The following is a 13,599-nucleotide window of genomic DNA, read 5'->3' as shown; positions in this document are numbered from 1 at the left end:
TCCTTTCATTGAGCAAATAAAACACCCTAAGTTGATATTACTGATAATTTTCAGTTTTGATATTCAGCTAGCTTTGCTTAAAGATATAGTTACATAAAATTTACAGCAAGATGGTGGATAGGTTTAATGCTATCATCATGAAATTTGTTTAGAATAGCAAATTATATAGATAAGTGTCCTTACAAAAAGATAACCTTGCAAAGTAGTTGACACATTATTTTATTTAGCTCTTAGTTATTTCCCTCCTTTTCTTTTTTATTATTTAAATAGTACATTGAAGGCACAGTGAAGATTTTTCAGAATGCCCCATGTCAGAAAATGCAGTATAAAACAATTCCAGCAAATTCATCAAATTTATACTGAAATTTAATTATTAAATTTATTCTGTAAAACAATATTTCAAAGAAAGCTATTAATAGCCTCTCCAAAAATGGTGTATATGCCCTCAATCATTGTATGATAAAACGTGTCATTTTAATTTGTCTAGGAGTTGTATGAATTGTGAATAATATGAATAACTTCTGAGTTTCTATAATTTAAATTTTTTTCATGGATTTCTGTTTTTATGTTGTCCGAAGTTTAGGAAAGTTAGTTGGAGTTGGAACCAACCTGAAGTTTACTAGTCCTGAGTAGATATTTTCGTATTGTATTAAAATAACACAACAAAACATAAGTGGCATAGAAAATGAAGGAATAATTTATGAAGTGTATTTTTTGATAATGAAGGCTTGCTTATTTTTATTATAACTTTTAAGACTTGGGAAGAATGTTATCAACTTACTGTTTTCCTTTCATTGCATTTTCTTTATATCTTTTCCCTAACTGTACATTTGAAATGTAACCTAGATAAATAAACATTTTGAAAAAGAAATGTTTCCTGTGACTCTGTTGAGGGCAGTGTTGGTGTGTTAGTGATTGATTCCCGGCCAGTTAGTTCACGTTGGGTCCTCAGTCAAGAAACCTGCTTTGCTTTAAATAAAATAGCTGGTATTAGTTTACACATAGTATAATTAAAAATTGATTTTACCTACTTTTGGGATAGTTTCCAGGTTTTTAAAATTGGTATGTTGAAAAAAAATAAACCACTAAGCACAAAAGGGCAAGGTTCTTTCCCTTTTAAAATGGTATGTCCTACTACATCATCCTGTTAAAAATTGAGGAATTTTTGTAAAATAACAATATTTAGCATATTACTATTTCAGGAAGTCATCAGAAAGCTAGAATGTATAGATCTTTAGCAAAGTAAGTAGATTTGAGGATGTGGTTAATGTTTACCTAAATGTTTGTGCTCTTCCCAGGTGTAGATAGTACAGGCAGTAGGTCATGGATTTATCTCTGAAATAGAAAGATAAATTGTAAGGTGATTTAAGTATCCTTTTTGTGTATTTGTAGGTTCCCAAATAAATTACCTGATTTATCTTTTGAATAACTTTGCTTGATTCTAAGCCTTTAGTTAGTGGTGAAGCATTAAGTTGTGTTTCTCTTTTGACCAACTTTTCAATTCCTCTGATAATCTTGAACTTTTTAACTTTTTGATCATTTCAAAATGGCAAATGTCAATATCAGAGAGCTTTTCTGGATGGACATTTCCTATAATATATGGACATAGTATATGGATATAAGGACAAATAATCATTAAAATTGTATTTCCATGTTGGAAACTTTGTAAAGTTTAAATCTGTAGTAATTGAAATGAGTACAGTAGAAAAAGTATCAAATGGATATTGATTCAATTTTATTTTTTAAAAATGGGTTGACTCCAAAATTTCAGTACATTTTGCTATATTTAATTTCAATTAAATACATACATTTTTGTCTTTACTAAACCAGCTTTATGATATTCTGAAGAAACTATACACATATAGCTTTCAGTTTTCAAGGCTGTTTTTCTATATAGAGTCTTTTGTTGATGTAATTTTCCAGGAGATGCTTTGAAAATGACTTTTCAAATTGTTCTGTATATTCATTTTTTATAGTTAAAGAAATATAACACAGGCGTTCTCTTTAAGGTTTTTTTGTCACTTGTGCATGTAAATTTTCATCTTGGTCAATATTCTGGTATGTGATGAGAGGCTCTGCTGAGATGCAGAGTCCTGTCAGCCGCTTTGGAAGTTTGCTTCTTCCCTGATCCCTCATACCTACCTCATTCCTTTTCCTGGCCACCACGCATGCGTGCCGGTTAGGTCCCTTGGTGTGGTAATTTCTACCAGCTGAGCTATCGAAGGATACTAGCGTGGTAATTTCTAAGAACCCTTCTTTCAGATGAACATTTTTCGAGTTTCTCTGAAATGAAGCTTTGTCTTGATGTTGGGTAGAAATGCTATTGGATCTAGGGGCCCTTTGGCAGCAACAACATAAAATTTTTCTTCCTAGTGAGAAGGTTGGAGAAATGAAGTATGGCAGGTAGGAAAGAAGGCATTTCCTCTGGGCTTTGTCAGACATTACCGTGGCCTTATACAGGGGGTCAAAGGGTCAATCCTTAAATAGTCCATTACCTACCTTTCTTTGGGCCTAACACTTTTCAATATAGAGAGAAGGAGGAGTGGTGTTTCCAGGTTTCTCTGGAATACAAAATGAATTCCTGTTTCGTAGGTTCTGACTTCATAAAGAGACTTTACAACATTTGTGTCAGTGGAAGTGCTCTATTGGCAAGTATGATGCTAAGTATGGACTGATCCAGAAATGATTTCTGTTAGGCTTTGAAGCATTTTTATCTGAATACATACAAGCTAACATTTCACTGCAAAGAAAAATATAAAAGTTACACCTGAATGATTTTATTTAACTGTTAATTTCACAAAGCATTTACTTAACAGGTTTGGTTCATCTATGACAATATAAGACCGGCCCTGGCAGTGATGTTTCCTCAAAGCTTCTTGCATGCAGGCTGTGTCCAACAAAGTGTACATGCAAGGGCAAGAAAACAAGTAAGGAAGCAGGCAAGTGCTAATTATAATCAGAAGGTGACGCAGAGGACCAGCACTTAAACTGCTGTGTTCTGTGTTACATCTTCTTTAACCTTCACCATAGCCCTGTGAAGAAACCCAGGAGTAAAATAAATTTGTTTGAGCTTGGTAGTTAAGAAGGAGCGGGCAGGGCTTTAACCTGTGTGTCTGCTGCCAAAAATCTTTACTTCCTGTGCTTCTCCCAATCCCCTCTGTATATTCCTCTTTCCCTCAACAATGGGATCAACTGTAGATTATTCTTATTCCATGTAATTAGAACTGAAATTTCTCAACTGTGAAATATGAATGATAAAGTATGCAGAATTTAAAAATTCGGTGCTTCTGGTTGTCAGATTTGAAAAGAGGAGTTAATCATGGATAAACACAGTAAAGGAAAAGTTAGGTTTTGTTTTTCTTTGTTTTTGTGGTTCAGATTTTTTTCTGAGACTTAGAACATATTTGGAAAGGAAACATTCATAGAATTAAACACTTGATGGCAATATTGCCAAAGGCTTAAGATTATAAAAAGCTGTCTTCACTATGTCTGGAATGTGTGATGACACAGATAATGTGGGGTCTTCAAAAAGTTATGGGAAATGCATGTTATGAAAAGTATGCATGGATTTCAGATTTTTTTTCACCAAAATAAACATCTCTTAATTGTCCACAAACCTTTTGAAGTACCTTATACATCTGTATTTTGGTGTTTGAAAAGTTAGAATCTATTTGTATAGGAGATTGAGAGGGCACACACCTACTTACAGCATACAATGGATGAGTTCATGTTCTTAAAGGAAAACTAACTGGTGGATTGCTTCACTCTTTTTCTTGCCTTGTAATTGTAACAAACAGCATTAATATCAAGATTTTAATCAATTGGAGAGATAGCACCTGTATTAGCCAAAAATTGAGTATTCGCTGTTTCGTTTACCTTTATAGAGATGTACTTTTACTGATTGTAGAAAAACTAGTCAAATCATTATTATATACTTAGAGCTTTAAGATTTTAACAGATACCAGAGTAGGCAGGTGGGAGAATGTGATAAGATACCTTAAGTATTGTAAGCATGGAATGTGCTTATGCTAATGACTAAATCTCAGATTGGAAATGTTTCCATGGATAACTATTTGAAGTGACTATTTTGATTTATTGAAATCAAAACTCTGTTTTAGCAGCATAGAGGAATAGTAAGTGAGAACAAGGGAAGATTCCCTGTGTTTCTCCTATTCTGTAATGATGGGCATTATCAGATAGATAACTGTTCCTGGTTGAATTTTCTAGCCCCTTTTCAGCAGTCTCCATTTTTTTCTCTTTTTTGCTGCTTTTTAAAAGAAATAGTTACTGTAGTCCCTTACCTATTCCTAATTTTGGGCGTCAGGAATCATATTTTTAAAATATCACAAATTTTCACCATCACTTAGCTAATATTCATGTAGTGAATATTAGACTGCTTTAAACATATCTTCTTTAACCTTGGTTTGCTAAATTTAGGTGTAAGATGGTCTTGGAGTGCAAGTTCCTTGACTGTGGTTAGGGATATTAGAAAGGCAACCTTTCCATTACCTTATTGAAATCTGTATAATATTGACTTGTCATCATTTGAGTATATTGGAAATTAAAAGTAACAGTGATCATAATTTATTTTAATTGTTAAGTATAATTAAAATATGAAAATTGTACTCTTTGTTTATGATGAATACTAAATTTAAGCTAAGTTATAAGGTGTGCTGTTTGGAAATATGGAAGATACAAGAATGAAGCCAGATAACAAGTTTGTGCTTGTATTTCCTACTGATGAAGACTTTCAGACAAGTTATTTCTGTGGGTAGGTGATGTCGCTCTGCATGTATATATACATATATATACACTTATACTTTTTGCATGATTATACATGTAGGAGTGGTACAATTTTGACTTGACTGTTGACCTGTTGCCTCAATTTGGGGTGGGGGTGATGTGAGGGCAGGAAGCTTTGAACAGCTTTAATGATACAAATTTTAAAATCAGTTGCCAAAATAATTTACTGCAAACATCTGAAAAACAAAGCTTTTTTTAAAAAATAGAACATGTGGTCAAATAGTCAATATTGTACTTGGCCCTCATATCTTCTGCACCCTAGTATTTGGACATCACACAGTATCTTGGTTCCATAATAATCATTTTGAACTCTGACGAGAACTCCATAGACTGATGCAGCTTTCTTTTCTCTTCAGAAAAGAAAAACCCCAAATATAACCAATATTTTGCTGTTTGAACTAAAATTCGTTACCAGCTGATACTAAGGCCACACCATTGAATATTTGACTCACCCTTTTAAGGGAATTGGAAATTATTTTTTGAGTAAGCTAAAATTGTCATGATCGTCAGAATTTCATATTGTGACATGTCTGTTTTTTTATACAGTGGCACTTATTTGCTTTTATGTTTGGTCATTTTTTTTAAATGTTGCTATGTAAACCTATGGTTTGGGACTTAATTTTAAGGGATTAATATCCCAAGTGTGTTCCATGTTTTTGTTCAGTGACAATTTACACAATGGATGTTTGTATTATTACAGTACTCCCTCATTGTGATATAGTTTTATGATTCATTGGCATATGTATTCCACCGTAGTCAAGAGTTTCATAAAATAGGTGTGTTTATTCATTTATTGAATGATATCATAGATTTTATGGAAGTAAATGGTTTGCTTGCACTTCATAAATAGTTCTTGAGAGAGAAACATTTCTTTATTTCTGCTTTGTTCTAAAATGGGGATAGTAGAGGGAGTTCTTACTTATGCAAACTTTATTTTTGCTTTTTGCTGTTAACGTTAGAAAAAGTTAGCATTTAGCATTTTAAAGCATGTATCTATTCTACAAGCATGAATATTGAGTTACTTTAGCATGAATTGCTGCAGTGTAATTACTTTGGGACTCAGCTGTCATTTTCAGCTAGTTAGTATGATTTGGGATCTCTTATTTTTCCAACAGGAACTTTAGTAGCTTCCTCTAAAATCACTTGTAAGTTTGCATATCATTTCCTTGGAGTATGAGCTGGTTGTCTTTCTCAGGGAAAAGAAAATATAAATATCCCTCACAAGACACCTAAAGCAAAATCCTGAAAATGGATTTTGTGAGTCTTTTTTTTTTTAGCAGAATATGCAAAATGTATAACATCTCTTATTATAAAAGGGCTTTACTGCCAATAGATGTTAGTCTAGTAGAGCTCCAGTGTTAGCTTTTTTCTTTTTTGAGTAAGTAGGAAAATGCACAGATGTGTCATTTTCGTCTCTGAATCTGTTAAGGACTTTCAATGTTAGCTACCAAGAAAAAGAACTAGATTCATTCCCTTAACACATATAAATTGAGTCTTGATGTTTGCATCAGTTTTTTTCCTTTAAAAAAAAGCCAGTTTCACTTTGAGGAGTCATCATCCCCTTTTTCTAAACTCTGTTGTTCCTTAGGAGTGTAATGGGAATTCATTGTAACACTGTTCAGTATAGTCTTGTCTTCTGTTCTTCATAACACTGCTTTCCTCCCAAAATGTGTCCCTCATCTCTGTAAGCTTGGGTTATCTTTTCCACTTTCACACATCATGTAAAAATATTAGATGTATAGCTTTTCTGATCAGAAAGGATGCTAAGGTAAAGGGCAATTGGCATTTAGAGGGCTCTTTTCGTTTCAGAACTCTTTTTTCACCCCACAAGTTAGATACCAGTGTACATTTTCTTTCCTCCCTAGATGGACCTCCAGTTGTAGCTCATTATGATATATCTGACACCAGCTCTGACCCAGAAGTGGTAAATGTGGACAATTTATTGGCGGCTGCAGTAGTTCAAGAGCACACTAATTCTGTAGGCGGCCAGGACACAGGAGCTACCTGGAGGACCAGCGGGCTTCTAGAAGAGCTGAATGCAGAGGCAGGTTGGTCTCCCCCACCCCCTTCTCTGATGATGTGATGTGCATGTATCCTGGCAGCTGTTTTCCTTGTAGAGCACCCTGCTGATGAGAGCAGGGCATGCCGGAGACATCTGGCAGGGAATGATTGTGACTATCCAAGCTGCCATTTATAACTGAAAAGATTTGGGTAGCATGTCTTTCATCTAATCAGAAGGAAGCAAAAATGCGACGATAATTGTAGGCATCTGTAGATTTCAGTAGTAAGATTTCTTGGGTTAAAAATGCCCAACATGCAAAAAATACTCAGATACTCGCATGTTTTTGGGGCAGCTCTTTCCCTCACTTAATTCTGGATAAGCAGCTTTGCAGCTTGGGTAGGGAACTGTTGAGACAACCCCGGTGGGGCTGTTTCTGTGCAGCGCTGCAACTGTTTCTTCTGCTTCTTGGTGTGGAGTGTTCCTGTCAGTTCACTTGAGTAGTATCATTTATCTTTTCTAACCCTTTTGTTTCAGTTTCTTACTGCTATCTCAGAAAAAAAAAATCCCGTTCTCTATCTTGCTTTATGTATCTTGGCTCTATGATTGTTAGCAGTGAGAATTCTGCCTTAAAATACCCACTACTATTATTATTATTTTAAAGATTTATTTATTTATTTGAAAGAGTTAGAGAAGGAGAGGTGGGAGGAGGAGAGGAAGGGAGGGAGAGGGGTAGAGAGAGAGAGAGAGGTGTTCCATCTGCTGGTCCACTCTCCAACTGGCTGCAACGGCTGTAGCTGCACCAATCAGGAGCTTATTCCAGGTCCCCCACATGGGTGCAGGGGCCCAAGGACTCAAACCACCTTCCACTGCTTTCCCAGGCCATAGCAGAGAACTGGGTATGAAGTGGAGCAGCCAAGACTTGAACCGGCACCCATATGGGATGCCGGCACTATTATTTTTGAAAACCTTTCACAGTGCCCCAAGGTCTCCTTCAGTATCTTCCACAAAACTCAGCATTCTTTCTACTTTGTTTACTTTTAAATTTTTATTTGAGAAGCAGAAAAATAAATAAAGTACCCCCATCTGCTGTTCACTCCTCAAATGCCTACAATGGCTGGGACTAGGTCTGGGCTGGAGTCAGAAGTTATGGATTGTTCAGGTCTCCCATGTGGGTGGCAGGAAGCTAGTCAGTTGAGCCTCCCTGCTGCCTCCCAGGCTCTGCATTAGCTGGAAGCTGGGGTGCAGACATCTTAACTGCTAGGCCAAATGCCTGCCCCATTCTTTCTAGTTTAAATATTAAGAAAAGTACTGATGTTTACATTTATGAGAAGAAAGGGAGTGGATTGAGAGAGAGGCTGTTATGTAGTATATATTTTCTTACTTTGATGAAAGTAAGAAGTTATAATTTTCTAGTTAAATTAGACATGCTTTGATTTTATGAAAATCTAGCAATTGAGTCACTATCCAAAATATTTTTATGGATAATGAGTTTTATATTACAAAATATTCTAATTTAGAACTTTTTATATTGAGGCAGAGCTCCACTAGTTACTGTCCTGAATTCTTCCTTTTAGAAACTTTGATTAGAACTAAACAAAAGTAACTTATTTGTTGACCTTCTACTACATTTATGGTGGCTAGTTTTAGAACAAGACCTGACTTTGGTTTTGGCTGTGTTTTGATTGCTAACTGCCTGTTTGACCTTGGATCAGTTGTTTCCCCTCTGTACTTCAGTTTTTATATGTAAATCCTTGCTTTGCCCAACAAGGAACTTTTAAGGATTTATTAATACTATCATAAGTGTTTTGAAAGAAATAAATAATGATAGCAGAGTAGTGTTTGACCACATTTTGTACAATATGTGTTTCTAAGTTATGCAGTTTGTTCTGTATATGTGATGGTTTATCTGTTCCTTTGTCCGTTGTCAATTATAATTTCTCTTCCCTTAATCTTTTATTTTTTTTATTTTTTTTATTTTTTGATAGGCAGAGTGGACAGTGAGAGAGAGAGAGACAGGTCTTCCCTTGCCGTTGGTTCACCCTCCAATGGCCGCCGCTGCAGCCGGCGCAGCGCGCTGATCCGATGGCAGGAGCCAGGATCCAGGTGCTTTTTCCTGGTCTCCCATGGGGTGCAGGGCCCAAGCACCTGGGCCATCCTCCACTGCACTCCCTGGCCATAGCAGAGAGCTGGCCTGGAAGAGGGGCAACCGGGACAGAATCCGGCGCCCCGACCGGGACTAGAACCCGGTGTGCCGGCGCCGCAAGGTGGAGGATTAGCCTATTGAGCCACGGCGCCGGCTCTCTTCCCTTAATCTTATCATTAAATATAGAGCTCTTGATGGTACATTATTTTGGGAAAAAGGAATGATTACCAGTGCCTTATTCTTCATATGGAGAATTCTTGTTAATAGCCTGAACCATATTGAATTGTTAGTATTTGTCTTTTTGACATACAGCAGACAGTTTCATATGAGTCAGTCTAATGGTGCAACGTTTGAGGTCTTAAAGTTAACCAGCACAGTGGATAACATTGCATTTTCAGATTTAAGTATAGTTATCCCTCACTTCCCAGGATCACTCCATTACCACACCATGGATACCAAACTTTGTGCATGCCCAGGTTCCTTGAAATGCAGTCCTCTTACGTACTTTAAGTTATCTGTAGATTATTTATAAAACCCAATACAGTGTAAATAATATGCAAATAAGTTATTGCTGTCCATGTTTTTATCCATGTTTAAAGTGGAGATCTAATTTTTTTCCAGATTATTTCCGATTCATGATCATTTGGGTCCTCTGATGTAGATCCATGAATATGGAGGACCAACTATAATTGTCACTCAATTAGTTAAAATATCAAACATAGACACCTGCCATCATTCTTAGGAAATAAAACCTTCAAAAGTGTAGGAGATGAGAAACACCAGTGTTTTCAGCTTTGTTACCCTTCCTTTCCGCCCTCCACCCTAAATTTGGTATTTAATGTTTGGTATTCCTATGTATTTCTTTATATAGTTTTATTACATTTGTTATGTATCTGTAAAAAGGTATGCTTTAAAACTGATTGGTATGACATTGAAGGTAATCATTTTTGGATCTTTTTTTAGTTCAACATTTTGTGAACGTTAAGTATGGTCCTAGATCATTCATTTTGCACTGTTACTTAGCATTCATTTGCTCATTTTCTGGATGTTTAAGGTGATGCTTTAAATAAGTTATTATTAACATTTTTGTACATGTTTCTTGGTATATGTGTGTACAATTCCTCTGTATAATATACAGAGATGGTGTGCATATTGGGCCATAAATTCTGTGTAAAGTCCGTATATAGGAGGGTGTAGTCAGCTCCCAGGACCTTTCTGCATTCTTCCATTGATTGGCTGTTTCAGAATAATTTTTGTCTAACTCTGACAACACAGGATAGTAAAACTTAATGTACTCCAGTCTTGATACAATTATCATAGTGGGAACGCATCTTGTGAATCTGAATGTACTTGCAGTATCACAACAAAATGCTTGATTTTGATTGCCAGTTTTTATTATAAAGACCTTGACTTAATGGTATCAGTCAGATGATCATTCATGTGGTTTAAAATAAGATACATGTTCTGACAGTTAATCTGGATCGCTCTCTTTGCAGCAGAGCAAGAGCCCAGTCCCTAAACAGACTGTTAGGGAGTTCACTTTAATCACTGTCAGCATCTGGATCCACAGCCTCCCTATCATCTACATAACCAGTGGAGGTGGAGGAGCTTGCCTCTTTTCCAAGGAATTAGACAATGTCCTTGTATCCAAAATAGTAGTCCCTAATTTGTTTTAGTTTTACCCTAGGCGAAAGAGTTGAGTCACAAGCAGGTTAACAGACTATGTTGAAATCTAGGAAACTACCGGTCAACAAGACTTCTGTTTTCTGTTTCAACTCTTGACCTGTATTTCCTTTTTCTTCATGCTAGAATTGAACATTTGTAGGGTGGTTTTGAATGAGTAGCCATAGTAAACTATGACCTCAGGTAAATTATGGAAAGCCTCAGTTTTCTGTATCTACAAAACTAAAATCATACTAGTAGCACCTGCTACAGCATTTCTTAAACTTTGAATATAGAAAACTATCCAGGCGCTTATAAAAATTCAGGGTCCAAGGATTCTTCCTGAAGATTCTGTAAGTAGATCTGAAATGGGATCTTCAAATCTCTTTTTAATAATAACCCCCTCCCGCACACTTCTTGTATGTACCTTGTTTAGGAAATATTTGAAGGTGGTTTAATTGTTGTTAACTGGTAGTAATTTCTCACTGTAAAATTACAAATGTAATCGGGACTACAAGAAGTAGAATTCTTGTGTGGGAAGCTTGTGATTGTGATTAACAGAGTTTAGATTTGTTTTCCTGAGAAATGATAAATTCTATACGTATCTGATTTTTTCCCCATCAGCCTTCTTTTCAAGAAGGTAGGCTCTGAGCATTTTCCCTAGATTTTAAAATAGGGAGGGAAATCTTGATTTGTTGTTGTAATACAAGCATGGTAGCACTGCAGACAGACAAATCTTGGGTTTCCTGTTCCTTGTGTAAGGCTTTTTATAGTCCGACCCAAGGGGCCATGCTTCTATTATTGGCACTTTTAAGACTGTCAATCTTGTGAAAGGAGATGATGTTTGGTCATCCACATCTTATTTACCTGCTGTAAGAGTTGAGATTTCTGATCTCCTAGTAAGAATGTTATAGACAATTTTAAAGAGCTAAACAAAGTAATAATGTGTTTGTTTTTAAAACCAAGTGTGTAGAGAGTTCAGATCTTAGTCCTTTTTTTACACCTAGCATGCCACGGTCATCCAGTATGTAATACTCTCCTTCAGTGTGCTGCAAAAAGGCTCAGGCATCCTTCCCCTGATTTACAGTTTAAAAAGTAGCTACATTATTTCATTTAAAGTCCAAAAAAAATTTGTTTGCCATGATAATTCAGTTACTACTTTCTGTATGTGGCTACGTTGATAACTGATTCAGATTTATTAATGTGTTGAAAAGGTCTGTAGTGGGAGGGCAAAATTTAGAATTTTCTCCAAATGAAAGAAGGTATCTTTCCAAAGATCTGCACAGGCGAAGACCTACACACACAGAGACAGCCAGCTGTCGCAATAGCTAAATATAGTGCCCTGCTTTATTTTCAGCTTAATATATGGTAATTGAGATATTTAATTTTTCTCTGCAGTGCTTGTTCTTAGAACTGGAAAAGGTTATTACCACTGACAGTATTTGAAGAACCTGGTGGCATCTTTGACTCTTGTGTAGGCTCTAGGGTGTTCTGCGGTTGAATTCCTGAGGTCATGGAGGGGTTGGAGTGGAGCAGAGCAGGCTCCAAGGCCAGAGAATGTCAGGCTGTGCACAGGAGCTCCCAAAGGAATGCTGGTAGGCTGAAGATGGCAACATGAGAGTAAAGGGCTAATTGTCCTGGCATGGAAGCAGGAGGGACAGAGGCATTTCCTGAATGCCACTGGTGGGTCCTATGCAGCATGGCAGCCCATGGACTGCTGTGGGTCCCAGCTGCCTTGTTACTGTGTGGCCAGTTTTATCTGATGGCTCTGACAAGAAATGTGGCAAAAGCTGCACACCATTACTCTAGAGGTTCTTAACAGTAGCCAGGAAGTTTGTATTTAGCACCCAATCACTTCCTTATGTCCCTGTTGACCCTGGTACTGATTAAATTTTCTAAAAAGATAGATTTCTTTCTTTATTTATTTACTTACTTACTGGCCACAGTGACCAGGGCTGGGCAAGGCCAAAGCCAGGAGCCAGGAACTTCATCCTGGTCTCCCATGTGGGTGCAGGGACCCAAAGGATGCTTTGGCAGGGGCCAAAGGATGCTTTCGCAGGTGCATAAGCAGGGAGCTGGATCTGAAGTGGAGCAGCCAGTACTTGAATTGGTACACGTATGGGATGCTGGTGCTACAGGTGGTGGCTTAATGTGCTACACCACAGCGCTGCCCCCTGAACATGCACACATACCCCTTTCTCTCAAATCCATATTCTTTGCTTAATAGCAGTATATATCCTTTTCCTCCATAGCTAAGCTTAAAATTTGCCTGTTGCTCCTTCCCTCCCATTATCCTTCTGCTTGCCTGGCTACACTGGCTTCAGCCTATCGCTACTCTGATGCTCCCTTTGCCAAGCTTATCCATGGTCATCTTATGCTAGATTCTAGTGGACACCACTTCACTGTCTTATCTGAGCCCTCAGTTGGGCACTGTTAGATACCTCTTCCCTAGAAATCCTCTTTGGTGTCCATGATTTCATGTCCTTGGGTTTTCTTTCTACCTCTGGCTTTCCTTTGAGGGCTTCCCTTTCCCTGCCCATATCTTCATTACTGGTGTTCCTCGGGGTTCTCCTCTGGGCCCCCTTCCCTCTCCATGACCTTTATTTTCCCGCCTGTTGCAGAGGAGTTACCAAGTCCTTATTTCCTCTTTTGAGCCCCGATGTAAGATTTAGAACAGTGCCACGGACTATAGACCATGGGACAGCTCAAGGGCACATTGTTGCCATATCCAGATCAGCCACACTCAGCTTTCATTAGCACCTTGAGCAGCTCTGTGACTCTGTCCAGTTGCCCCTCAGAAACCTAAGCCTCGTTCTTGACTTCCTATGTTCCTTCTTTTGCCTGGTTCCCCCCACCCTGTTAACCAACCTTCCGTACCCACACAGAGTATTTTCCATTTTGTTCCTTTCTTGATTTAGCTAGTCATTTCTCACCAAGAAACTGCAGCAGTCTAACCAGTCCTTGCTTCCAGTTTCCTGTGCTGCTATTG

At 37.4% G+C, this 13,599-nt stretch overlaps 1 protein-coding gene across 12 annotated transcripts in view; it reads left to right on the top strand.

Moving 5' to 3' along the window:
* ARK2N (arkadia (RNF111) N-terminal like PKA signaling regulator 2N) overlaps window positions 1-13,599 on the top strand; it is a 107,401-nt gene that overhangs the window by 77,709 nt on the left and 16,093 nt on the right. For 6 of the 12 annotated variants that reach the window (XM_070050258.1, XM_070050256.1, XM_070050255.1 and 3 more), the window contains one exon: window positions 6,669-6,851. The exons of the other annotated variants lie outside the window; for them this stretch is intronic. In XM_070050258.1, the coding sequence (XP_069906359.1) occupies window positions 6,669-6,851 (183 nt within the window). The remainder of the gene's footprint in view (window positions 1-6,668; window positions 6,852-13,599) is intronic. 12 annotated transcript variants of the gene reach the window in all.

The sequence above is a fragment of the Oryctolagus cuniculus genome, chromosome 10 (genome assembly GCF_964237555.1).
Source record: "Oryctolagus cuniculus chromosome 10, mOryCun1.1, whole genome shotgun sequence".
NCBI lineage: Eukaryota > Metazoa > Chordata > Mammalia > Lagomorpha > Leporidae > Oryctolagus > Oryctolagus cuniculus.
Note: the sequence above shows the minus strand (reverse complement) of the source record. Positions and strands in the feature narration are given on the sequence as shown.